Source organism: Anguilla anguilla, chromosome 10 (genome assembly GCF_013347855.1).
Source record: "Anguilla anguilla isolate fAngAng1 chromosome 10, fAngAng1.pri, whole genome shotgun sequence".
NCBI classification, from domain to species: Eukaryota; Metazoa; Chordata; class Actinopteri; order Anguilliformes; family Anguillidae; genus Anguilla; species Anguilla anguilla.
Window position 1 is genome coordinate 19760237 of NC_049210.1, and position 26015 is coordinate 19786251.

Sequence of the window (26015 nt, forward strand, 5' to 3'; positions counted from 1 at the left end):
CAGGCGTGGAGATTACCTATTTTATTTATATCTTTTTGTTTAACCTTTACTTGACCATGGTAGTCACTCAGAGATTTCAAGTGAGCCCTGGAGTCTACAAGCCTTTGGATTGTGGAAGGAAACCAAAGTACTCAAACATGGAGACAACATGCAAACTCCACGCCAAGAGAATCCGGCCAGCCAGGACTCAGACCCAGAACCTTCTTCCTGAGGCAACAGTGCTAACCACTGTGTTACAACCACTGAGCAAAATATGATGAGACCATAGGTTTTATGGCTTAAAGTTCCATCACTCCTGACCTCAGGGAAAACAGGAAAAATAAATGTGATTTTGAATAAGCTTTGCAAGGATATGGGGGAGCATGTGTGGGCAATCAGTCTGTGGCAGGTATCTATGCCCAGTCAAACCCCATAAACTGGGCTCCCAAGCGCAATCTCACACACGCTGACACATCACAGCACATTACAAGCTTGGACAGGAAACCAATAGACAATCATCCAGACAATCTTCCCATCAAATACATTGCTAGGTAGCCAGTTTGTAGCATGTGAAAGTTCTAGAAAACCGGTAATATTCCCGCTGGTAAAGGCATGCCCCAGAAACTGCACATTGCAACCACTCTGTCACAGCAGCCTAATACTTTATACTCAATAACTGAAATCTTAGAAAACCGTAAGAACATGAGACTCACAAGCGGACCAAAAGCGATGATCTTGAGCACACACTCCAGAGAGAAGAGGGCAGTGAAGACGATGTTCAGGTACTTCAGCATGGCTTCGTAGAATGGTGGGGCTCCATGAAACTGGGGAGAGAATGACAGCTGATTGGATGCAGCCTCACAGAAACATCATTGTCCTGGAGGAAATCAGTGCTGATTGGACAAGCTCATAAACTCCTCAAGACCTGGGGGTGGGGGTGAATTTAAGCTATTTGGATAAGCTCTTCTGAAACTCAGGAATTTGAACTCAGAAGATTTGGTGTGTGTCACCTCACAGCATTTCAGTACAGCAGATACTGTACACTACCTGAGGCATGTGTACACACGCACACACACACACACACACACTCACACACACATAACTCTTCTCTGCTTTTGTAATTGTATAAAGTGTCCCATGCAACCAAGGAGCTTTCTCCATTAAGAGCTGTATCAAAGTAAGGAGGGTCAGTAAAGCATGCTAAGCATCGCTCTGAAATTGAGTCTGGTGTTATTTTATATGTGATGGCTGGGGAAGTGCCGGATTGCTGAAAAATAAGTGGACTTTTCCCATAGAAAACTCATCCTCATCACCTGTGTAATATTTAACGAGGCGATTCCTCATATTTGGAAGCTGCATTTGAAACAATAACAGGAGGGAACATGAACGCTGAGGGCCAGCGGTCTGGCAATTCGACCTCAGAGAGTCCAGAACATACTCCGGTCACAAGCTGCTGTTTCAGTTTGTATAACAGTGTGTTTCAGGTACATACGTCACACCTGCTGCAAGAACCATCCAAAGTTACGTGAGGTGACTCTGTCTAAGTTTAGTGATGTAACTAGCCCCGCCTCCCCCTCTACACCCATTCTGCGCTGTGAGACCACCAACCTTCATCATCAGCACCACGGTGTTGAGGGCAATCATGGTCAAGATGGAGTACTCAAAGGGCGGAGACACCACAAACTTCCACATGCGGTACTGGAAGGACTGCGTGTTCTTGGGCATGTAGCGGGTCAGGGGCTTGGCGTTGATGGCGAAGTCGATGCACGCTCTCTGCAGATAACACAAAGCCATGCATTTTATGATGTGCTGCAGCTAGCTCAGCCGTTGTGCGTGTGTTTCATCACAAACAATATTATCATCATCATAACCATTATTAATCAATGAACACGATCATCAGCTTTTCAAATAAAAATCACCACCCTCGTCATGCCCGCTAGCTACCATCGCCACCAGTCATCTTCTACACCATTGTTGCCATCTTCATCTGGTGGTTGACAATGGTTAGCTGATCTTCAACAACCAAGGGAGACTTTCCTTTCTACTGTGAAAAGTACTTCCTCAAATGTTGAAAAAAAAATTCTCTTAGATCTTCATCTTTGTAAGTTGATTTTACCGAATTTTAATGCAGACAGCAGTTCCCGCTTGCTCACAGGTTCATAACTATGAGCAGAAATGCTGGAAGTCCTCCAAAAAAGAACAGTAAGACGACCTTCGCTGAGAATGTCAACCATTCACACCTCAACTTGTGTGGGAGTAATCAGTAGTACTCCGAACATACTTCATATTTTTCCACCACGACAATATACCAAGGCTTCGATGTTTAATGGCCACAAAAAAACAGCAACGAAATTAAAAAGGACAATGACAATGAATATGAATACCTTTGTACCTCGAAGGTCGCTCTCCGACCCACAAGACCCCTGAAATCACCACCCCACACCCAGGTTCCAAGCTGATGACATCTTAATGAATCCATCTGAAGGGAACCGCCTAAATGGACTGTGGGAGATTGATTACTCCCCCTGCGGCTCTGTTCTCTCACCAGTTGGCAGGCTGCGTTGGGTTAGCATATGGAGGGAGAAGATTTATTTTCCACGGGGCTCACTAGGCTCTGCATAATGGTGTCCCCCTGGAAAGCAGGCCCGGCATAGCTCACTGAGCCCGTTTCCGCCGGAGAGAGCAGGAGAGAGGCAGACAGAGATGAGAACAGATCCTGCATTTGTCTGTCTGTCTGTCTGTCTGTCCCAGCTGCTTGCCTGGGAGCACTCGGAACAACGGCGGCCATGGAAACAGAGGCGCAGCTCGCTGGCGCTGTCTGCGCATCTGGACACCTGTGCAGTTCAGTGAGCTGCAGTCTGTGCAGTCTACCAGAGCAGCTTTAGTGTGCATCTCTAAGTCCGCTCTGGAGCAGTCAGCATACGAGGGAACTGCATTGCCTCATGGTTATAATTTTTTGACTAAATTCAATCTATAAATAAGGAAAGGAAATAACATGTTTTCGACTGGATATACATCTTAATGCCATACTAAATGCATTTGAACTGGAAGACTGACTGATCATGAGGAAATTGATCATCTGATAGGAAGTGCTTAGCTCCGGCAGACGGGAAGTGTGCAAATCATCAGAAAAGAAGTGTACTGAACACAAAAAAAGGATGTGCATGGCTCAACTGACAGGAAGTATACAGATGACCTGACAGGAAACGTGCAGGTCAGCTGACTGGAAGTGCATAGATTATCTGAAAAGAAGAACATATTCTGGTAGATAGAAAAGATAAGGACATCTGCACCACACCTCATTCTTCTCCAGGCTGCATTCAGACAAAGCCTTGTCACCCTGCTCCTGGAAAGTAATGATGATGAGGGCCACGAAGATATTGACGAAGAAGAAGGGGAAGACGACGAAGTAGACCACGTAGAAGATGGACATCTCGATGCGGAACCCAGGGCTGGGTCCCTGGTCCTCGAAGGTCGCATCCACAGAATGCTTCAGGACCCTGGGGGGCAGGGAATCGGACAGACACTTGATATATATTCTTTCATTTCAAAGCATTTTACTGTGAAGGGGAGAAGCCTCATCTCCACAGCCACCAATAGGTAGCACCCATCGGGAATATGGCAGCCATTTTTCACCAGAAACTCACTGCACATCAGTGCAAGTGCACAGGAGCAGATTAATACTCCACCAATGAAAGGGGCTGAGTCAATGATATGATTGAAAGAGCTATGTGATTTTAATGACAGTGACTCAGAGCCTCAATTAAATATCTCATCTGAAATACAGACAACAATCCTCAGTCCAACAATAGTGGACAGGAAACAGGTAGGTAAACGCTCGTCATTTACAACCAGAGGATCATACCAATATTTTTGTTTAGGTAGGGCTCGTCACAGTCAACCCCAAAATACAGTATTACGACTCTCAGCACAGCAGCATTTACCCAGGTTCTGAAGAATATATTGGACTGACTCAGGCCATAACTAAAGGAGATACCACCCCATCATTTTTACATATCACGTACCACTGAATTATTTAATGCCGTACTTAATTTAATGATATTTTTGAGGATGGAGAGACGGCTAACGGGAGACATGAAGAATTATGGACTGCAGGGAAATTGCCCTCTCTCTCTGGTATGCTGACATGATAAGCCTGGGTACTCAGCTGAAATAAGATATATATCAAAGCCAATTAGAGGTCAGCATTGCACGCTCTCTTGGAAATCTCAGAAATGCACCTCCACACCCTGCTGCTCATAAAGACACACTAAACCACAACGTCCATATTCCGATATGTGGAGCCTCAGTTTATTCTGTTATTAAATATCAAGGAGGAACTCAAAAGGAACTTCAGAGAGATGGCGCTTCAAACAGACTGACGGTAATGGCCGGGGATCAGAGGAAGCAGAATAAAAGGAAGCACAGGTCACATGGGGGAAGGGCAAGGATCACAACGATGGGGGGTGCTCAGCAATGGCCACGTCTAATGACTGCATCTCACCACGGCAACGGTGCGGACATTCGACAGGTCCGTCCCTTGCTTTACGCTTAAAACTGAGAAGATCAATAAAATAAAAAGATTCATCGTAACACAGCTTGACCACATCCAGTGCTGAATTTTTTGATTTTAGTGTTCTTATCTAATCTCATTTTTTACAGACTATATAATTTCCCAAAGTGGCATTTAAAAATGGCAGACAGAGAAGACAGTGAGGACAAAACAGGTTAATAAACTGAGATCAGTTTTGACATTGTCCTGTCCTTGCAAAAAAAATTCACATATGGGACTATAAAAAACTTTCATAACTTTATTTTAATTGTGCCTGGCAGCCTTTTGTACTCTTCCCCTGTCCATATGCACACACACTTGTGCACACGCACGCTCGCACACACACACACGCACTTACGTGGGCCAGCCCTCCCCGGTGGACACAGTGAAGAGGGTGAGGAAGGCCCAAAGTACGTTGTCGTAGTGAAACTCATATTTCTTCCACTCGCGCGGCTGGGCGGTCACCTCATCTGTATCGTAGTCCAGGAACTGACCCCTGAACAAGAAGAAAGGATGGAAGGAGAAAGAAGAAGGGGACAAGAAGAAAAGAGAAAGTGTATTCATGTGTGGGCTACAGCATGCTTCCTCAATTTGGGAAGTAAACCTACACCGCAGCATGTATGGGTTAAATCCTTCGGCAATAATATTTCTGTTCTCAGAAATATAGCGTTTACTTTGCAATACGCCATTACAAATGACAGCATTTATCTTCCAGCGCAAACTAAACGCCTTCATAAGTAGACGCTAATGACATTAAAGCATAGTCACATAAATATCAATGGAAAGATGTGCATACAAACAGACAGATAAAACAGCTGTCAGCCATACAGGGCAGCAGACCGTGAATGACATCGGGGACTGATCTGCAGAAGCTAAATGCGTTAGTTGGCGAAAGCCAGGGTCTAGTTTGCGCAGCTGGAGTCTGATCTGCGCAGGGGAGGTCTCATCAGCGCAGCGAGAGTGTGGCACGTGTAGCTAAATTCTGATCTGCGCAATCAGGGGCCAGATCTGTACAGCTGGGGGGCACAGACCTCCACAGGTTATCTGTACTGTACAGCCAGGCTAAGGGCAAGTGGTTGACTATACCTGCAGTCCTTCTCTAGCCCCTTGGACTCATCGGTGCAGTAGAAGAACTTGCCCTTGAAAAGCTGCACAGCGATGACGGCGAAGATGAACATGAAGAGGATGTAGACAATGAGGATGTTGAGCACGTTCTTCAGGGAGTTCACCACACAGTCAAACACAGCCTGAGGACACACACAGATATACACACATAGAGACATTCGCGTTAAAAACACAACAATGGATTATTATTGTCACATAGAAATAAATGCACTTTTTTCTGCAATACCACATACCTGTTTTAATCTGTATTTTTTTAAATCACACCATAGTCTTCATCAGCACTGTGCCATGTCACTAAATTATGTGCTCAAGATGGCTAGAGCTGAAGCATGACCATAATGTCAGTCTAGAAACAGAGTGATTATAGTGCTTCAAGTTTGGGCGGAGTGAAGTGATTGTACCTTGAGTTTGGGAAGAGAGATATGACAGTACTTGAGGTGAGTTGACCACACCTTTATTTAAGGCCAAAAGTGTTCACAGTGCTTTAATATTGGACACAGAGAGGAGGCAACTGCATTTAAGGTTTTGGCACAGAGAGGTGGCCATGCTTAAAAGAGAATTGACAGTATCTAATGTTTTCCCAGAGAGAGGAGACATATCTGTTTTGCCTGAGAGAGGGGGCCATATTTGGAAAGAGTTCAGCTTACTTTGCCTTAAGTTGTGGCAGAAAGTATTGATCATACCTTTAGTTTTGTCAAGCGACTGTACCTGAAGTTTGGGCAGAGAAAGGTGGTCATACCTGAAGTTTTAGCAGACGAAGGAGGCACACCTTAAGTTTTGGCAGAGAGAAGTGACCATACCTGAAGTTTTGGCAGACAGAGGTGAGGTGACATACCTTAAGTTTGGGCAGAGAGAGCTGACCATATCTGATGTTTTGGCAGAGAAAGGTGACCATACCACAGGTTTTGGCAGATAGAGGTAAGGTAACATACCTTCAGTTTGGGCAAAGAGAGGTGACCGTACCTGAAGTTTTGGCAGACAGAGGTAAGGTTACATACCTTATGTTTGGGCAGAGAGAGGTGACCATATCTGATGTTTTGGCAGAGAAAGGTGACCATATCACAGGCTTTGGCAGATAGAGGTGAGGTTACATACCTTCGTTTTGGGCAAAGAGAGATAACCATACCTAATGTTTTGGCAAAAAATGTCACCATACCAAAAGTTTTGGCAGAGAGAGGTGACCGTACCTAAAGTTTTGGCAGACAAAGGAGAGGTGACGTACCTTAAGTTTGGACAGAGAGAGGTGTCCATATCTAATGTTTTGGCAGAGAGAGGTGACCATACCTTAGGTTTGGGCAGACAGAGCTGAGGTGGCCTACCTTGAGCTTGGACAGACAGGTGAGGTGACATACCTTTAGCTTGCACAGACAGGTGAGGTGACGTACCTTCAGTTTGGGCAGACGCTTTATGGTTTTAAGAGGCCGCAGCACACGCAGTACTCTCAGGGACTTTATGGTGCTGATGTCCTTGCCTTTGGTCCCTCTGCATAGATCAGAAAAAGGGTTAATTCCCACACAAACACATATACACATACATGATTTATTCACTGTAGAGGAACTGCCTGCATCAGTATGATTTACTTAGCCAAAGTGGGACTACTGAAAATTAAAGCTGTGTAATGTTCAAAGGACTTACAATGATTCTCTGAAAAATCATAGCCATGAAGCATAACATATTTATTGATACAGAAACCTTGGGCAAAGTGAACTGGGGGCAAGTGATTTTACTGGAATTTACATCCAATTTTTGAAAATTATTTAAAATGTCTGAAACCTGTCCCTGTAGGGGATGATGCGTGAACAGCTGGGCATTTCCTTTAGCCAAGTTTTTCCACACAGATTTAAGTTCTTAGACCAGCTGCAGGTTGAGTTTCATTATTTTCATTAGGGGAGAGACATTAGTGGAACGGTAAAAACTATTTTATTAAGCAGGACGAACAGGACTCGTGCTAAAACACGCTGGCTTTGCTAAACAAACCCTAAACCAGATTGATTGTGGCCATAACTTAAATGTAATTTTAATGTAAGCTTCAAGCAATTGGGAAGTCTAAGCTATTTGTATACATTAAGCGTTTCAAGCACCATTTAACCTGACCCTTAAATCCATTGGCAAGAAGAAGTCCACACACAAAGGATTTCTAGAGTACAATCCCTTGACAGGTTAACTTACACTTAAATTAATATTGCATTTGAAACTGCATTTCCCAAAAGTCCAACACCATAACAGAAACCCCCACCCCCCACTCCAGGCTGTAAATTGATTAGTAATCTCACAACAGCACATGCCACTTCAGAACATTCCATTGTGTGGGTCATGTAATTGTGATTTACATGAGCTAGCTGAGAATATTTCCACAGTTTAGCACATGCACAATAAATTTATTGGGTTATTCTACAGAAACAAAAGGCTTTTTTCTGTTTTTTCTAATCCATGCATAGGTAAGGAAAAAGAACAATACAGTGCACCCGGTTTCTGTAGAATAACATGCGATAATCAATAGAAGCTCAAAAAAGAAACTCTTATGCACAGTTTAGAGTTTCTTTTTAGGAACCACTGCTGTTCTCGGAAACAGATCCTTGATAATAAGTGACAAAGCTGGGGTGGAACTGGGAGACGCTGAAACAGAAAATACAATGCATGTCAGGGTGTGCTTTGGCTGATGCCGAAATTAGAGTAAACAGGAAATGGTCTGATTTTGATTCTGTGCAATGAGCAGATGAAATAAAAATCTTAAAATCCCGTATTTCCTGAGCATTTTCATAAATGCTAGCTTCTTACAGACGACTAAAAATACCCCCAAAAAGAAGATCCTCTCCAATGCTATTTCAGGGTCACATCTATTGAAACCTATCTCAGCATATGTAAGACCCTGCCAGATCAGCAGCACTCTAAACTAAGTCTTATGAATTGGTATTATCCTGAATATTATTTTTTATGGACGTACAGAGTCAAAGTGAGGACAGGGCCAAGAAACCTAAAAAAGCAAGATTTGATTTGACATGATTTGATTATTAAAGGGCCGGCCTTGCGTTTGGCAAGCCCTGCTGTCATACTGACAGTTATTGACAGGATTGCGAATGTGAGAGTGGAACTGTGTTCTGAATTCAACGGCAATGTCAGTCAGAGAAAATCATAGTTGGCTGCCTGTATGGGAGGAGTTGTACCCTTCAAATATTTCCCAATGAAAATTTGGCAATCAAGACAGGTTTGATTCCCAAATGGATTTCTTACAACTACCGCCACACTCATGAGGTAGGTACTGAATCTCAACTGCAAGACTACATATCCCATTGATTCTAAGGATGACATTTGTATGTGACATTTCTATGAGACATTATGTGTTGTTTTTAACACATCTGTTTTGAGAGAGCACTGTTTTAAAAATACTTGCAACATAAGTTTACCTAAGAAGTAATTAGAAGGAAAAATTATATAGAAAACATAAAATGAAGAGTTGAAATGCTTTGCGTATTGTAAAAGGTGTACTTGCTTAAATATGCCACTGAGGGTTAGAAGTGGGACAGCACCCCCAAAGGGAAGGGCTGAATCACACCATTTGGAGCCGTTTATGTCATTTCCTTGACTGCAGTGCACCTGTGCTGACCAGCGAGGCTACATATTATCACGCCATGGTTACTTCCCCCCCCATCCGGCCCGCCCCCCGGCCCTTCTCTGGATGGCAGGGCCGGCTGTACACGGACGCACAGGCATGCATGTCTCATGCTCCGGTACACGTTAGTCTGGCATGCTGTCACAGCTCAGTAGGACCTGTGGTTAATACTGAGGAAATACACAATGGGCAGAAATTCTGACAGCTTTCGCAAGAAGGCCCTTGATTAGCCTGAGGAGGGCATGGGAAGAGACAAGGGCCTCCGTTAAAACTGTCCGGGCGTGTTCCCTCAGAAGCTGAGAGGGATCTGGGAAATCTGAAAAGTTCTCATTCTAAACAGATAAAAAGCATAGCTTAAGACTTATCAAGGAGTGTTTTTTGTTTGTTCTCTTCAAGAAAAATCAAAACAGTGATTTCACCATCAGCTCTGGATTGTTCCGCTGTGGTTATAGGTTAACTAGGGCATTTCTTTAAAGAGCTTTGGATGTTTCAGCACCCTATTGTATCCTTGAAAATGTTTTGAATTCATTTGTTTTAATTTGATGTGATTAGCTGCTCTCTGCCTCTTTGGAGAAGCCGAGATGAACAAGAGACTAACAAACTTTGAGGCCAGGAATGAGAGTTTGTTGCTAATGTTTTTTTTTTAAACTCATCACTGTTTCTTCTTCTCCTTTATGAATGAGGTTCTGTTGGGGTCTGTAACAGGAAGTTAATATTGTGAATTGGGGAATCGGCTCAGTTTTGTGAGGATGTTTTACTGAGTGAAATCAGGATCCAGAAAGAGGAGGGCATCTATTGAAAGCTCTCAGAATGACTGTGACACTCTGGTGGCTTCTGACTGGTACAGAAGACAGATCAAATGAAAGGTCAAGAGACAAAACTTCTGCCCTGGCTAGGAAAGGGCGGGGTTAAGAGGGGTTGAGGTTGGGGGGAGGAGTTGGGGTAGGGTTTTGGGATGTTATAAAGTTTTCTCTGAGAGAACAGAGAGAAAGGAGGGGGATCCCCACCTTGTGACGTTTTGTTGCGATCTAATGAAGGAAAGCAATGATTAAAAAACAAAAAAAAAACAAGACATTACGGCTGCTTCACATACACAAAATAAAGCAAAACAAAACAGTTTTACATAAAATACATTAAGAATATCGCTTTTATATAATGTTGACATTTCTGCATGGACTATAAAATAGCCTACACTATTCTGCATAAAGAATACGCATCAACAAACTACTATTTCCAACACAGGAGACAAATCAAATGAAATATGATTAATAAGTGCAGAGAATGGCAACAATGACTATGATGTATCAGACAGGTCAAAAATTAATATTTGACTGAAAAAGCTTTAAAGTCTATGAAGAGTACCAATGGGAAAACTGAAACAGAAAAAGGCTGCTTCTGGGAGAAGTCCAGATGCTATTTCTGATGTCAGTTGGTTTGATGGGCGCTCTGCACTGACAGATCTCTCAGAAGTGGAAATCATTTCTGTGGCAGCTATCAGACAAGTGACAAGAGAGGGAGGAGTCTGATGTCATGTCTATAAACCACAGACAGGAGCCACAGACAGGCTTTCCGACTGAGAAGAATGGGAGTCACTTCAACAGCGTGACTTTCAAGGTCGAGCTCTGAAATCCGCGGGGTCTGGAGGGCGGGGATCGTCTGCATAGACGTCACACGCCTCAGGCCCTCCCCTTGCCCAGGCCACAGGCCATACTGCACATCTGACAGGGCCTGGAAATGTGCAGTTAAGCGCTTGGGCGCGTTGAACTGCCAGGGCGTGGTCAATGCATCAGAGCAACTGGTTTTGACTGGCAGAACGCAGCCAATGCATCAGCGTCCCCTGGAATGACCAGAAAGGCGTGGTCAATGCATTGATATGACCAGGTCTGGCGAGGAGCTTGCAGCCAATGCATATGAACTACCAGGTCTGACCAGCAGGGCACAGATAAATGCATGTGACCCCTCGGTACACAGCACGCCAAGGATTCAAACCCACCCCACTGCGGTTTGATCTTAACTTTGACTAACAAATATGAAATTATATTTTATATTACTCTACATATCTATATAAGCTGTGTATTTTGTGTTAAAATTGTTTTAAGTACTTTTCTGTCACTTACACAGAATCATGAGTCCAGAGGTTTGCTGGAACATGGAAACAAAAGAAAGTTGTGTAAGTAACAATAAAACTGTCACCTGTACTGATATATTCAAGGTTACTCAAGGTTAAGAACAAACCACAGTCCAATGGGACTGAATCAGGGGACCTGGCTCTGAAAGATGGAGAACGATGGAGAACGATACACTCTCTCTTCTCCACAGAAGAGTCCACTGTGTCTGTCAGTCTGCTACAATACAACACATTGAGACTGAAAGCGCTTTGTAGCTCTGATGCTACATCAGTTTTCTGTGCAAATTCTGTTTTGCTCTTCGTTCAGCTGTAATAAGCAAACACCCTTTCTTGGACATTCATTGAGCAAACATAGCTTTGCAATGCTAAACATTTCTACCATATTATTTCTGTTCCTTTCTGAAATAACATCCAAATACTGATAACTCATTTGCACACTATGTGCCAGTAACACCAACAGAAGTAAGAACAATAAACATTATTATTATTATTATTCACATTTTGAATACAATCTACAACATTTTTAATTCAAAGGTGATCTTGAAACTGAATAAAATAAGTTTATCTGAAGGGGTACGTTCACATGTAAAAAATTACCATTAATTGTTTTGAATCAGAAGATAAAGTCTAAAGGCTCGATTGCAGTGTTGCAGGAGTAGGCGTTCAAACCTCAGGTTTCAACCACTAGTCCTCTGAACTGGATAACAGCTGAAAGAGCCGCTCCTAGTCTATGAGATCAGAAGCGGCTCTTCCAGTTCTGATATAGTTCTGCAATCGACTCCAAGTGTTTTTATCTATCTAAACAAGGAAAAGTTTGAAGGTTAACCGTGAAGACTGTGGAGAAAACTGTTGCTGCGAAAATAACCACTGCTTATATAAACCGATGCCGTTTCATCGGGCATACACGCAAACAGACACTGCTTGCTGAAACCAACATACTTCAGATAAAATCCAGATAAAATCCAACATCTGAAAAAATCCAGATAAAAATCCAACACCAGATAAAATCCAGGAGGGGAATGTGCATTCCCTTCTGAGCAGTTTGACTGCAGGAGACTTTGTGTAAAAGCCCCTCCTGGTGATCTTATGGTAAACCAGCGCTGGACAAAGACACATGTCCCCCTCAGTGAAGAGGAGGCGAGGTGACGAAACTGGCGTATGGTGACGACGGAGTGACAAACAGACTGGCGGTTAGCGGAAGACGAAGAGCTGAGAATGGAACTGCGTGGCACACGGCATGCTGCACTACTGATCTATAGGCCGAGCATAGGCCCCGATGACTCACACAGGGGGAGAGAGAGACAGAGAGAGACAGAGAGAGTGAGAGACAGGCGGAAAGAAAGGCTGAGACAGAGACAGAGACAGAGAGGCAGGCAAAAGGACAGAGAGCAGGAAAGCATTACCCCATGAAGCTCCTGTAAGCGGTCCCAGGCCGAGGAAAGGAGAGGAAGAGTTAGAATAAATAACAGAAAGTGCAAACCTATAGACACGCGCGCACACACAAATATGCACGTTTGCTTGCGCGCACACACACACACATACGTACATACACACATACACACACGTACACACACGAATATACACAAACCCGCATATACGAAAACACACCGACAATGATGGACAGACACACACACACACATATGCACGCAAATATACAGGCACGGACAAACACACACAAGCGTACCCACACGCTAATAAGCAAGCACATCCATATTGTAAGGCAATGAAAGGATCTGTCTTTGAAAGTTGTTATAATTCACACTCTCTTCTTGTCAGTCATGCTCCTCATTGAGTGCACCTGACCATGATTCCAGCTTGCAGGTGCACGAAAAAGACGGAGTATGACTGACGGGAGTTGGGTACATTGTTCTACAAAACAGTGTACTAATTCTGAAGGGTAGCTAGCTCAGTGTCTGCTTTGTCAAAGTATCCAAATGCCTGTTTTGACTCTGTTCTGTGTGACTACCTGAACATTGTCTTTTTACTGTTCTTTACCCCTTTTTGCTGTATGTGATGGTGGTAACTGGCATAGCTGCCTGACCAGAAGATATGAATATTTTTGTTCAGGCAGGTGCTCCATTTTTTTTCCTAATGTTTTTTATGGTTTGTTCTGTTTTTCCCTCCTTCTGTTTCAAAATAAAAGTTTTGAGTGACACACCGTGGGAAACATCTTCTGTGCTGTTACTGTAATCATTGTACTCCTTAAACATAGACAGACAAACACACAAGAGTGCCCTCCTATACACACATACAAGCCTGCTGAAATGTAAACATGTACATACACACACACACACACAAATAGTAATATCTCAGTGAAATGGGCACATACACATGTGCACTCACAAGTGCGTGCACAAACACACACGATCACACACAAGCGCACACACACACACACACACGCACACACATGCACACACACAGAAAAATAATTATTCATAAGCTGTAAGGTTAGTGCCACATGCTCTGTGCTTTCAGTAGTACACACTCTTTCAGAGACACTGCACTAAATATCACATATAAAAAAACAAGAAGTGAGCTTTCAAGAATTCCCTGACAGAGCCTCCCTCTGTCAGTGCACTGAAGTGAAAATATACACAAAAACCAAGCAGCAGTTCTTTCTAGGTGGTAGGCTGAAACTTCTTACAGAAGGCAGACAGACACTTCATAATGATTTCATTTTTCTTTCAATATGTAATAAAAATGATTTAAGGATGTCAGACCAAGTAAGCGCGCACAATACAAATTTTCATGAGCACATGTATAACACTTTATTACACGTTGCACTTTCCTTATTGATAAACACTAAATACGATGTTTTCTCTGAATCCAAAAGGAACATTAATATTGGATTTCATTACTGAAAAGAGCCCTGAGACCACACAGCTCAGAGACCATACAGCTCAGTTTCAGCGCATCAAAGAGATAACATGCACAGAAAATCTTCACAGAATTACTCTGCTTTGGATTTCTGCCAATGATCAAAGTCTACAATTTCAGTCTCTAAAAACGGCGCACAATTATTACAGAACAAAGTGAAGTCACGCCGAAAAAGCAAACACCCTGATCTAAACTGGCTCGTGTTCACTCTCCATTTTGCTTTTGGGAGAACAGCACACACGAGAGAAGATCTGACAGCGGCAGACAGAGCGTCTTACGAGCGCTGGATTCGCATTCTATCAGACACACTACTAACCCTTTATGGGGCCGTTTGACAGTCGGCCTTCCTTGCCAACATAAATCACGGTTATTCTCGAGTCTGCTTTGTCATATTGCTCAACGTTCGTTGACTAAAATACATAAAAAGAAAAGGAACAAGACAAAGAAGTAGAAGACTATTAAGAGAACAAAGTAGAGTGAGAAGAAAAATGAGAGGAATAAGTCAAAAGGAGAGTAACACTTACGAAAAGGCGAACGCCACCAGCGCTCCACTGACCACGATAAAGTCAAGAATATTCCAGAGGTCTCTGAAGTAGGCACCAGGATGGAGCAGCAGGCCCAGGTCCACCATCTTAGGGAGAAAAGAGAGCGCCAGTATTCACTACACAGTAAAGTGCCCAGTGTTAATACAACTCTCACAGAGTACATATGAGTCCAATAGGGAACATCTGTACTCTGTAAGAGTTTATTTAACACTGAACATTTTGCTGTGGACTTCAAGGCAATTTTATCAAAACAGCCAAACCACATAAAAGGACAGTTCCCAGGATCAAATCAAGATACGCAATCCACTTTAACAGAAAGTTCCATTCAACAAGAAGACTCACAAACTTTTCCAGATGAATCCAGCACCATATTACACCAAAGTATTTTGTAAGATTACTTTTTATTGAATCCAGGAGAAAGTCATTTTGTTAAAATGTGGTGGCTGAATTAATTTTGGAAGGTCGGATATTGCTTTATTGAATAGCACATTCACTTCTGTTGCCAGATCGATGTGATCAATGCAAGATTGTACAGGTTGTTTTCCACAATTTATCAGTTGCAATGGCCTGCTTCTTCGGGTACGATGAGAATGATACATGGAGAATGAATTGGAAGTGAACCAGTGTTGCATCATTGCATGAAAGCACTTTTTTTTTTTTACATGAGAAGTTTTGTGAAGCTGAGAGACAGAGAAGGCCAGTAATGAGCACGAGAGCTTGGTTTCAAGAAATGTTTTAAGTCAAAGGCTCAATAAATTCAGCTGTGGAAAATATGATTATAAACCCACTGAATTTGTTAAATATATTGTAATTTTAAGGTGCTTTCGTCTATGGTAACTTTCACACAAAAAAGGTCACAGAGCTATGAATGCCTGCAGGAGCTTACAAAGACAATCAAATTAATGTTATACTAATGCAGTCAGCACCTCTCAACAATGTGGGTAAAATAGCCGGTCTTAATCTGGCAGTAATTTAAGAAAATATGCTCAGTTTGCAGAAGACAAAGCTTTACCTTAATCACCATCTCAAAGGTGAAAACGCCCGTGAAGACATAATCCAAGTACTTGAGCACCTGAAAATAATACAGTGTGAAAAAGAAACGGAAACCGTTAATGATGAAATTTAATTTCCCTCAGCCTGCAGCGTGCTTCATAAATGGTCAATTTGACCCTCACTTAGTGAGAACCACTTGGAGAACAACATTAATTATTGTAAGCACAGCCAAAGGAGGGAGCAGAAGGGATCATAACAGACATGCCTGCCTCCCCCCTGTTCCACACACACACACACACACACACTCTACCCATGGGGCCGGACGTGACTCATGTTGTTGTGTGGGGAGTCGATTCGTTCTCTGTGAAAGTGAGCGCAGGAGTGAGAGTGGGGTGAGACAGTGGGGTGTGAGAGGGGGGTGTGCGGGGGGGGGGGGGGGGGTGCGACTCACGTTGTTGCGCGGGGCGTTGGCCTGGACGGGGTCCTCGGCCGCCAGCGCGATGCTGCTCATGGCTATCACCACCAGGATGCACATCTCGAAGTAGCGCAGGCTCACCATGTAGTGGCAGAGACGCCTCACCCTGGCGACCGAACGACAAGGCACGGTTCTGAGGAGGCCCGGGCGTTACGGTTCGACGGCCCGCCCCGCCCCGCCTCCCCCCCCCCTCCCCCCACCCCTACAGTCTCACAGGGGATACGCCGTGAGCAGAACAGTGCGCACGCAGCAGCGCCTCTGGAGGTGAATTCCCTTCCAGGTAAAAACTCTCAGCTTTAACAAACAAGCCCCTGTCACCGCAGCCAATAGGTCTGATTGGCACCTGAGTCACCCGTGCCAACCTGCGGTTTCTGCTACACGCTCCCCTCTGAGCTACCCTGCTTTCACACCCTGGATCCGGTGCGCTCTGAGCTCCGCACAGCTGAGTCACCTGGGCCTCTCTCACGTTAAACACCGCTCCCAGAGATGAGGCGCGCCACTGAGCAAACCGCCGTCTGAGCGGATCTGAAGCCATGGCTTGTTTGCCGTTTACTGACGTGAGGGTTTGTGTGAAGATTTACAGACCCCAGAGGAGAAAAAAAAAAAAACAATAATGTTGAAACATTCAAGCTACTTTGGATTATAAGGGCAGCAGCACTTACTGTCCCTGAGGAAACACACGGTCCTCATTTCCAGCTTTCCCATAGATACTCAGCAGGGACCTGTGCTCAATATATTGTAATTTTGGCTTGGATTTTGTTTTTTAACGGTATCTACCCCCTTTCATCTGTGATTTTATTTTGTAGAAACCCCAAGCCGCCAACACATCACCTTTTCTTTTAACATATTATAAGATGTCTCTATCCAATGTCATGAGAGGGTGAGTCAGCTCCCCTGAAGTACAACAACAGTAAGAAGAGATAAGCCAGGAATAAATCTAAGGCTACAGAACCCATCTGCCGTGGCTATTTTTGATTAAAATCAATTCTGACTTTTCAAGTACCTGACGTACCTCTGGTTCTAACAGGTCAGACATGCAGTATTATTTGTGTAAATCTTTCATTAATAGTCTATATACGTCTCCTCTGGGTGCACAGACATCAGCGCCACCCCAGATAGCAACTGAGTGATGGCCCAGTGGTGGTCCACACTTACCACTTCAATTGACCCACATAACACCAGGGAATGATGGCAAAGGACCCATCTGAATCTTCCTGACAGAACACGGCCACAACCCAGCTTTAATGAGACCATGTCTCAGGTGTCATAAGCACTTGGGTCACGTTTGGCCCAGAATCCAAATGCTGTGATTAAACTTAAATGGGGCTGGTGACAGTTGGGCCACTTTTGGTCCAAAACTGAAATTCCGCTCAAACCTTACATGAGGCCGGTCGCATTTGGACCACTTTTGGCCCATTATACAGTTGCTATTGCCTTAACTGACCCTTAAGTGCCTAAACTCAACAATATTTGCCCCAGAATCGTCTGGTACCTTGGACCAGTGTGGCTTATCTGCAAAGTTGGATCGCTTCCCTTTGAATTCTGAGTCTACAATGTCAGACATAAGCTAGCCTCATCCTTCTCGTGCTTTGATGTAAACACAGTCCCACCCTGAAGCCCCGCCCCCTCCAGGCAGACTCACGGATTTGTTTGGCCAAACACAAACATGGAGCTGTAAGGCAGGATTGGTCTGGGTCCATTCTGGGTCAGGTCATCCAGGTTCTTCTTCTCCTCGTTCATGGGCAGCGTCTCGCAGTCAATGTTGTTCACTGCAGTGAGGAAAACGTTAGCACGGCTGCTAATACCACAGGCCTATGAAACTTAATGAACCCCTCTGGTGGGGTTGGGAAGCTCTGAGCTCCTGCGCCTAGTCAATTACATCTTGTATGAATCAATATGCTTTCCTGAGGGGAAAAAACAAAACTATGGGGACCTGGATTTAGTCAATATTTGTACTCAACACTGACTACCAAATAAATCATTCTGGTGATTACTGAACTCTTCAAATGAAGACACCATGAACAATGAATTCATATTTATAAGGGTTTCATTTGATCCAGCCATAATGCTGGTCAAAATCAGTGAGCCACTAATGAAGCCTCAACTCATCCATCACCAGTCAATGCTGTATAAGGCTATTTCCTGGAAGCTGAAGCCTGTCCTTCACTGGCACCACACATTCTTTATACCCTGACCAGATGTTCAGCTTCATGTTCTTAATATTAAGAGCTCTGCCTCTGCTATTGTTGAAGAATGTTCAGTTGCTTGAATCAATTTTATGAAGGGGCATTGTTCATCCATAATTAGCACATGACACAGTGTTCTGTTACTGACTGGAACCTATAATTTTCTATGGTCACCAGATAGTCAAGTCCTGTGTACCTTCCTTATTGCTTCCTCACTCTCAATCCCAGTTTGTAAGAATTTCCAGTTCTATACTATGGTTCATAAAGACAGCCCACCGATAGAGCCTCCATTAGCATATTCTATCATGAATATTAACATGATGGATCAAACTGAAATGCTTCAGCATTAACAGTAGACACACAGTATCTTTAATGTTAAGAATTCAGAGCCGATCACCCAATTAATTTATAGGACCTATAAGCATGGAACAGAATACGCTAAGAGCGCTGAAGCTGGCGACGCGGTCTGTGTGCAGAGCCACAGCGGTGGCGCTCACTCGGGATCATGGTGGTGTCCTCAGGCGGGGCAGTGATGGTGACCGGGATGTGGACCGTGTTGGTGTTGACGCCCAGCTGGCCGGTCCGGTTGACGTTCCTCTGGTTGTCCGAGTCCTCCGGCTTGGGCCACTGCTGACCCCCGGGGGGCTGCAGGGGAGTCACGGCCTGCGGGTCGCCCTCCGTGTCCGTATGCCTGCCGACGGGGCGTCCCCAAGGGACGTGGACCACGGTGAGCGTCAGAAACCGAAACCCTGGCCCAGCACCGTCCAAGGTGCAGAAGCCCCGGTTCTGAAACACTGGATTCTTGCATCATTTTAATTTCCTGTAATGTTTTAGATCTTCTCACCAGCACTGTTCTTCACACTTCATTTGTAAACCGTTTTACTCAATTTAATGGTTATTACTAAAACACACATAAATTTGAGATGTGCAGAGAGAGAGGCATGTTTTGAATCTGTTTAGTAATTGGCAACTCATCTGAAAGGAAAGCGCAGTTCAACAGAAAAAACACCCAGATTAGTCCTCCGATGTGTTGTAGTAAAGTGAGCGTTTGTCTGAGCTGAAAGTTGGGGGGGGGGGTCTTACCTGTGGTGCACGTGGCCCCTCCCATCTGCTTTCTCTCCATTCTCGCGTCGCTCCTCCTCTGTGCCGGATTGGGGCTTGGTGCCACGGGGGCGGTGCCTCCTGCGTTCGCCGTTGCTCCCGTTCTCCCCTTTGGTGCACCCCGCCGCCCTCTCGCCCTCCCGGTTTGCGGAGCGCGAGCCGTCCTTGTGCCGCACCCGGCGCTCGCCCTTGGCCCCGTTGTTGACCACCCCGTTGCCCTCCTTGGGCTGCCGGTGGCTGTGGTGACGGTGAACGTGGTGCTCCTTCTCGACCCCGCTCCCGCCCCCGCCCCCTCCCCCTCCCCCTCCCTCGTCCACGGAGCTCTGGTGGTGGTGCCGCCGGCCCCCCTCCCGGCTGCGGCTGCGGTCGCCCTTCCCGCGCGAGCCGTCGTGCTCCTTGCTCCGGCTGTGGTGGACGTGGTGGCGGCCCTCGCCGTTCTCCCCCTCCTCGCCCGAGTGCCTGTCGCGGTGGCGGTGGTGCTTGCGCGGGTGGGCGGGCGGGGGCGGGGGCTCTCCCGAGCCGTCGCCCTCCTCCGGGGTGCCCCCCTCGCCCTCGGCGGGCCTGGACCGGTCCCCGTTGGAGTCGCAGGGCTCCACCACCAGGGGGCGGTCCAGGTGGGTCTTCATGTTGGGGCGGAGGCGCAGGGCGGAGGACAGGTGCAGCCGGTCCTCGGGGTCCAGTTCGCTGTACAGAGCTTCGCTGCTCGCCAGCAGGTTGTGCCTCCGCAGCTGGCTGGTTCGCTGCTCCCACACTGACATCATCTTCAGTGACTTCTGCTGCTCTTTACTGGAGGTTGAGGGGAGGAACGGGGGAGCAGAGGGGAGGAAGGTAGCAAAAGAGGAAGAAGAAGGTGAAGAAGGAGGAGGACAGAAGGTTCAAGGGAAGACGGGGAAAAGAAGAGACAGGAAGAGGTTACAGAAAGGGGGAGGAAGAAAGAAGGGGAATGATAGAGGACAGATGAGGTGAAGGTAAGGAGAGGAAAGGAGGATGAAGGAGGGGTCAGAAGTGGAAGGAAGAAGGAGATGAGAGATGCAGCAGTGATGGTGGATGAGGGGAGGAGAAGTGAAGAGAGCAGGGGAAGAAGGTAGGAGAGAGGAGGAGGGCAGAGGCAGAACAGGAAGTGGGTTGGTAGGGGGAACGGGGGGGGGCGTATTCCATGTCAGCACAAGTTACAGCCGATGACTAATTCCAATGCTACTGTAGTTCTCTGCTTTAAATATTTGAACGTCACTGTAACTTTGGCAGATGAAAACTGTAGTAAAATACAACACCTACATCCATATTAAGACCACCTTTCACATCACATCCTATGGAAATCTCTGTTAATGTGCCATGAAATTATTTTTTAGAAAATGTTAATATTAACTGCAGATTGTGCATGCTTTCTGTAACGGACAGTCTACGCACTTACAGTAAATGGCAAACTTCACCTGCAGTATCTGCAGAGGACATTCAATGAAACAAACATAGCTGTCTACAGCATATTGGCTATGTGGAAAGAAGGTCTTTATGGATGGGCCCATACAAAAGTTCACCATGGTAAACCTTCAGACTGCCAGGCCACACCACGCCTGTTTGTGGCGGAGGCCCATGCATTCCTGCGTCAATCCGCCCCACAGCTGGGTCGATTGGTCCACCCCACCCTCCCCAATCCCCGGTGTAACCGCACCCCCACACCATGCTGTCAGTAAAGGCAGTGAAGGTTTAACCATGTTTCTCCGAAACAGCGTCAGACTTTCATGAGGGCGGTGAGGACGGTCTTAAGAGCAGGTGTCTTTAGAAACGAAAAGTGGTGCCCCCTTCCAGGAGGGTATGCATCTCATCTTGGACCTCACTAAATTTAGGAAATGACGGGCTTACAGGGGAATGGGGTGGGTAGTGGGAGAAGGGTGGCAAGGAATTGCTGTACAGTATAGCCCAGCACAGCATGGCTCCTGTATATTTTGCCACTGAAACTGTACTGAAGTCACAAGGGCGTGGCTATTGCTATCGATGGGAGAGATCCCAAGATTGGAGCCATCACAAGTCATCAGGGACTCGCTGTCTTCAACCAATCATTGTCTTTCACAGTGGAGTCATTTGGTCTTCTTGATTCAACTGCTCTGTGATTAACAGCATGGCACTGTATAACCCATTATGGGATTCAGTCTCGCATTGCTAGTCATATCGTGAGGGGATTTCACAGGAAACAATTTCAGCTCCGTCTTTTAAGCTGTGCTGGCAGTTCCAAAGCACCTAGAGGCAGGAGAGGGCGGATATTTAATCGGTGCGCAGAGCAGAGTCTGTTATTCGCTCCGCAGGCTGTATTACAGCTGAATACTTGTAGAATTGCCCTTAGAAATGCATGTTATTGTCTTCATCGAAGACTCCTCTTTGCGATAATTTCCTTGTCCTTCGCCGTGAACAATAGCGTTCATATGTTTTCCTTAAGCCAAAAATGACATTTCGATTTTGGCATTTTGAGTCTCATTTCATTTTTAGGATTACTGGCATTGGGATAGAGATACTTTCTTTATTAAGATAATAAAAGCCTTTAGTAAGAAGACTTCATTTTTTAATAAAAAGGAGAGCTGTTGTATGCAGGGCTGTGAGTGGCTTCAGTCTCAGATTATGAGAGACTGAGTCGGCTCCCTCCTCTAGATCAGTGCATTCTGCGCACACCTCTGGCAGCCAGGCTATTTCCCAGGGTACGGTCATGGTTGGCCGACAACACACCGCTGTTGGCAGACATCAGACAGACATACGGAGAGGAGAAGCCCGTGGTGGGGGTGGTGGGAGGAAACTTCAACTGACCTCAGCCAGCTGTGATTGGTCCACTTAAAAGCCTCTCAGGAATGGACAACTGCATTAAGTCAAAGGTCATAATTCGACTAAATTTTAGAAAATTAAGAGGGGGATCTTTCGAGAATTGCTTTTTGCATGAGGGAATGTCGGGCTGGAAAATATTCGAGGACACCTTAAGCTCACCTTGCTCCAAGAAATCAAATACAATGACGACAATAATTATAATAATGCATGTACGTGTGTATGTATGCATGTACGCAAACAGTATATGTACGGATGTATGACAATGTTGGTAATACACAGTCACCACGAAAACGTAGCCTGCTTGGTACCTGTACCTTAAGATGTGAAGGGCAGGGGAGTAGACAAAACCCCTAAAAACATACAGCACAGGATCATAAAGCACAGTTAGGGCAGACACATGAAAGACAGATAAAGAGAGAAACGGAGAGTAAACAGGAAGGAGACAGAAAACAGGGTGAACTGGGTGACAACAGGAAATACAGGAGACACACAGGGGTAACAAACTCCACAGCAAAAAAGCAAAATAAATTTCTTCATTACGACCAAAAAAATTAATTATACAATTAAAATGAAGACATTGAAGACACACCCATATGTTGGTATTGCACTGCAAGCAACAGACAGTCATCGACACCCTCTTCATGATATAAATGCACATCATCATCTGTAAAGCGGAACATCCCGCCCCCCCCCCCCTTTTCTTCACCAATCAAAACGCAATTTGTCTCATTCATTCTGAGAAGGCAATGTCTATCAAAAGCAGCAGGTCACACCTCCTGTCATTGAAACCACCAGCAGGTCAAAGGTCAAACAGCAGCCTTATATTCTGTGCTTGTTTCCCGATGTCATTGCTCCCACACCTGCCTGTCTTCTATAGAGCATATGAGAAAAATTTATAGCAAAAGTACTACATAAATTTGCTCGCAAGAAAGCCAGGTTAGTGAGTTGTGTGCGTAAATTCAAAGATGAGTCTTTGGCACATGTGGGAGAAAAGACATAATTTCTATTTAGTGGAAGGTGCAGTACCCCAGCTCAGAATCAAGCTCGCTGTCTATGACAATTTAAGAAAGAAAGAAAGATAGAAAGAAAGAGAATAACAACAAATCTGTCTCTGACTCTCCGGACTTTCGTCCCATAAAACAGTCATGTGAAACGCTCAAGATGTGATGAGACACGCACCACACGTGAGACGCGACAGTACTGGGAGAGAAGTCACGACATGAAGTGGGTTCGAATCAGGGCAAGAGTAATGAAGCACGGGTGGATGATTCAGGCCATAGCTGAAAGGATTCTACCCATTTTTCACAAGACACACGTGCCTTGTGCCTGCAGTTAGGCCCATAAAGACAAGTATAAAAGTGCATCAAAAGCAATCTGACTCAGCATCTTTAATGATATCAACAAAAAAATACCACAGCTGGCCTACTTTATGCTTTCAGAAAAAAGCAGAAAAGCTGACTTCCTTTATGTTTTCAAAAAAAGGGGAGAAAACTGTTTCTGTCACAAGCTTAGCCCTACAGGAATCTTACAAGGTCATCCAGGCTGCATATGGACACAGCATCTTACAATAAGACAGCAAGAAAAAGAGCAACGTAGTGCAAGACACCAGGTGTATCCACCTATCTGTACACTGTCGATCAGTAAATGACATACTGGACTCAGTGAATGACATATCCTGATCCTGATCCAAAAAACAGATCCCCTAAGGTTTAACACAAAGAAAAATGCAAGAGAGCATGTCAGCAACATACTGCATAGAAGGTTACTGAATCAATGGTACACAAAATCCTAGGTCTGTGAACCAAATGGAGTTGCATTTTATATGCCTACTATGAGTAACAGACAAAGCTCACTCACCAGTGTAAATTATTGAGATTATCTATAATTAGAGCAGTGTTACAAACACTGCTCTGTTAGACAACATAGTGATATTTAGTGCAGTCCATACTGTAAGTATTAGCCCATTGACACCGTTTTTGTTGCTTTGGCTCTGTAGTCCAGAACATAGGATTGAAATTAAACAACGAACATGAGGTTCCATTTTTTACATCCATATTGGGTGAATTGTGTGGGAATTGCCATTTTTATACATAGCTTCCATATTTTAGGGTACCAAAAGTCAGATGATTGGCTGCTCAGCTGTTTCTTGTGTCATTGAATCATCAGCTCATGCACAAGAAAGCTAACAAAAGGTCTAGAGTTGATGCTAGGCGCGGTGTTGAGCAGACTGCACCCTACAGTGCGGTTTCATTTCCGAAAGCACATTTTCAGCACTCGCTGGTTCACTGACACAGAAGGAGCTTTAATATGCACGTAGTGGAGATTTAACAGCACACAGAATTGCACAGAGATGTAAATTGATTCACTCGATCCATTTGAGAGAGTGGTTTGTGACACAGGGGCATGAGTCAAGAAAGGGCCTGGTCTTTCTATCTGTGTAGTTCTAGTGCAGTGGTTTCTAAAAAGACTCAGAGTGCTCATGACTAATGCGGCGTTAAGCAGCGTCACCCGGGGCGACCCCAATGGGAGCTCAGAAGATGCTTGAAGCCAGAGAGAGGGCACAGTTCCTGCCAATAAGAGGTGGCCACCGTGCGGCCTGGCGGACAGAGTCACTGGCTCGCTGAAAGGCGGGCTTTATCAGTGTGTGTCCACACACAAGAGAGAAAACTGTGCTCTGGCCATCTGATTGGCTCTCTACCCTTCCAGGACAGGCTACCCAGGAGACGGGAGCAACAGAAAAAAGCAAAGATGTCATACTTATTGCTGTTAAGAGCAGCACCAGGGGGTAGGACAAATGTGACAGGGAAACGTTCTCTTGAGCTGCATGGTTAATTGAAAATTACACAGAAACTATTCATATAAACACACACACACACACGCACACAGGAAAGGGTCAACAATTGATGAAGAATTGACGACGTGCACACGGACAAAATATGGCCACATTCACCCTTTGGATGAGGGGAAGAAAACAGCTCAGGCGAACTGGCGGTACAGGAATGAGGGGATGGGGTCAGAAAGATTTAGAGAAAGACAGGTAATAAGGTAGGTTGTCAGGAGAGAAGGAGGGTGACGGGATACTGAAAATATTGTAACAGAGGTCAAAAACTCACGGTGAATTTACGCTGCAGATGGACGAGCTGCGAGATAGAGCACCTCGATTTTGCTTTACAAAACTGCACATGCAAAAAAAAAAAAGACAAGACAAAAAAAGAAGAAGACATTTGGAAGAGGTCAGAGTTGGGGGGGGAAGGGGACAGGTCAGTCTGTCCACTCCACCCCATCCCCCCACCTCTTCTGACTTCATTTGGGGGTGTTTTATCAGTATCACAAAATACATAACTCAAAAATATTCAAAGCTAGCATCAACACAGTAAAATAAACAATTGCACAATTAAAATGAACCACACAACAAAACATTTCAAAAGTCAAATTTTAACATATCAAAATAATGAATAAATAATGAAGGGGTTTTTGCAAAGGCTTTTAAACTTCCAAGTGTGCAGCTGGACAAGACATTGTGAAAGATTTAAAAGAGATACCCAAGATTGTTAGACTTGTCCCTTTTGTGAAGTTCCATAAAGCACAACTTCCTGGACAGGTCCCCTCTTGTGAATTGTCAATCAAGCAAATGTA

At 44.9% G+C, this 26015-nt stretch overlaps 1 protein-coding gene across 27 annotated transcripts in view; it reads right to left on the reverse strand.

The window, feature by feature from the left end:
• cacna1ba (calcium channel, voltage-dependent, N type, alpha 1B subunit, a) overlaps window positions 1-26015 on the reverse strand; it is a 186704-nt gene that overhangs the window by 39971 nt on the left and 120718 nt on the right. For 8 of the 27 annotated variants that reach the window (XM_035378833.1, XM_035378850.1, XM_035378831.1 and 5 more), the window contains exons 19-34: window positions 25493-25555; window positions 22694-22729; window positions 19554-20357; window positions 18968-19161; window positions 17927-18053; window positions 16261-16390; window positions 15829-15888; window positions 14796-14902; window positions 12798-12809; window positions 10274-10294; window positions 7042-7138; window positions 5618-5778; window positions 4890-5027; window positions 3278-3479; window positions 1588-1752; window positions 693-803 (exon numbers count right to left, since the gene is read on the reverse strand). In XM_035378833.1, the coding sequence (XP_035234724.1) occupies window positions 693-803; window positions 1588-1752; window positions 3278-3479; window positions 4890-5027; window positions 5618-5778; window positions 7042-7138; window positions 10274-10294; window positions 12798-12809; window positions 14796-14902; window positions 15829-15888; window positions 16261-16390; window positions 17927-18053; window positions 18968-19161; window positions 19554-20357; window positions 22694-22729; window positions 25493-25555 (2428 nt within the window). The remainder of the gene's footprint in view (window positions 1-692; window positions 804-1587; window positions 1753-3277; window positions 3480-4889; window positions 5028-5617; window positions 5779-7041; window positions 7139-10273; window positions 10295-12797; window positions 12810-14795; window positions 14903-15828; window positions 15889-16260; window positions 16391-17926; window positions 18054-18967; window positions 19162-19553; window positions 20358-22693; window positions 22730-25492; window positions 25556-26015) is intronic. The other 19 variants (XM_035378837.1, XM_035378838.1, XM_035378835.1 and 16 more) reach the window with 8 other exon arrangements.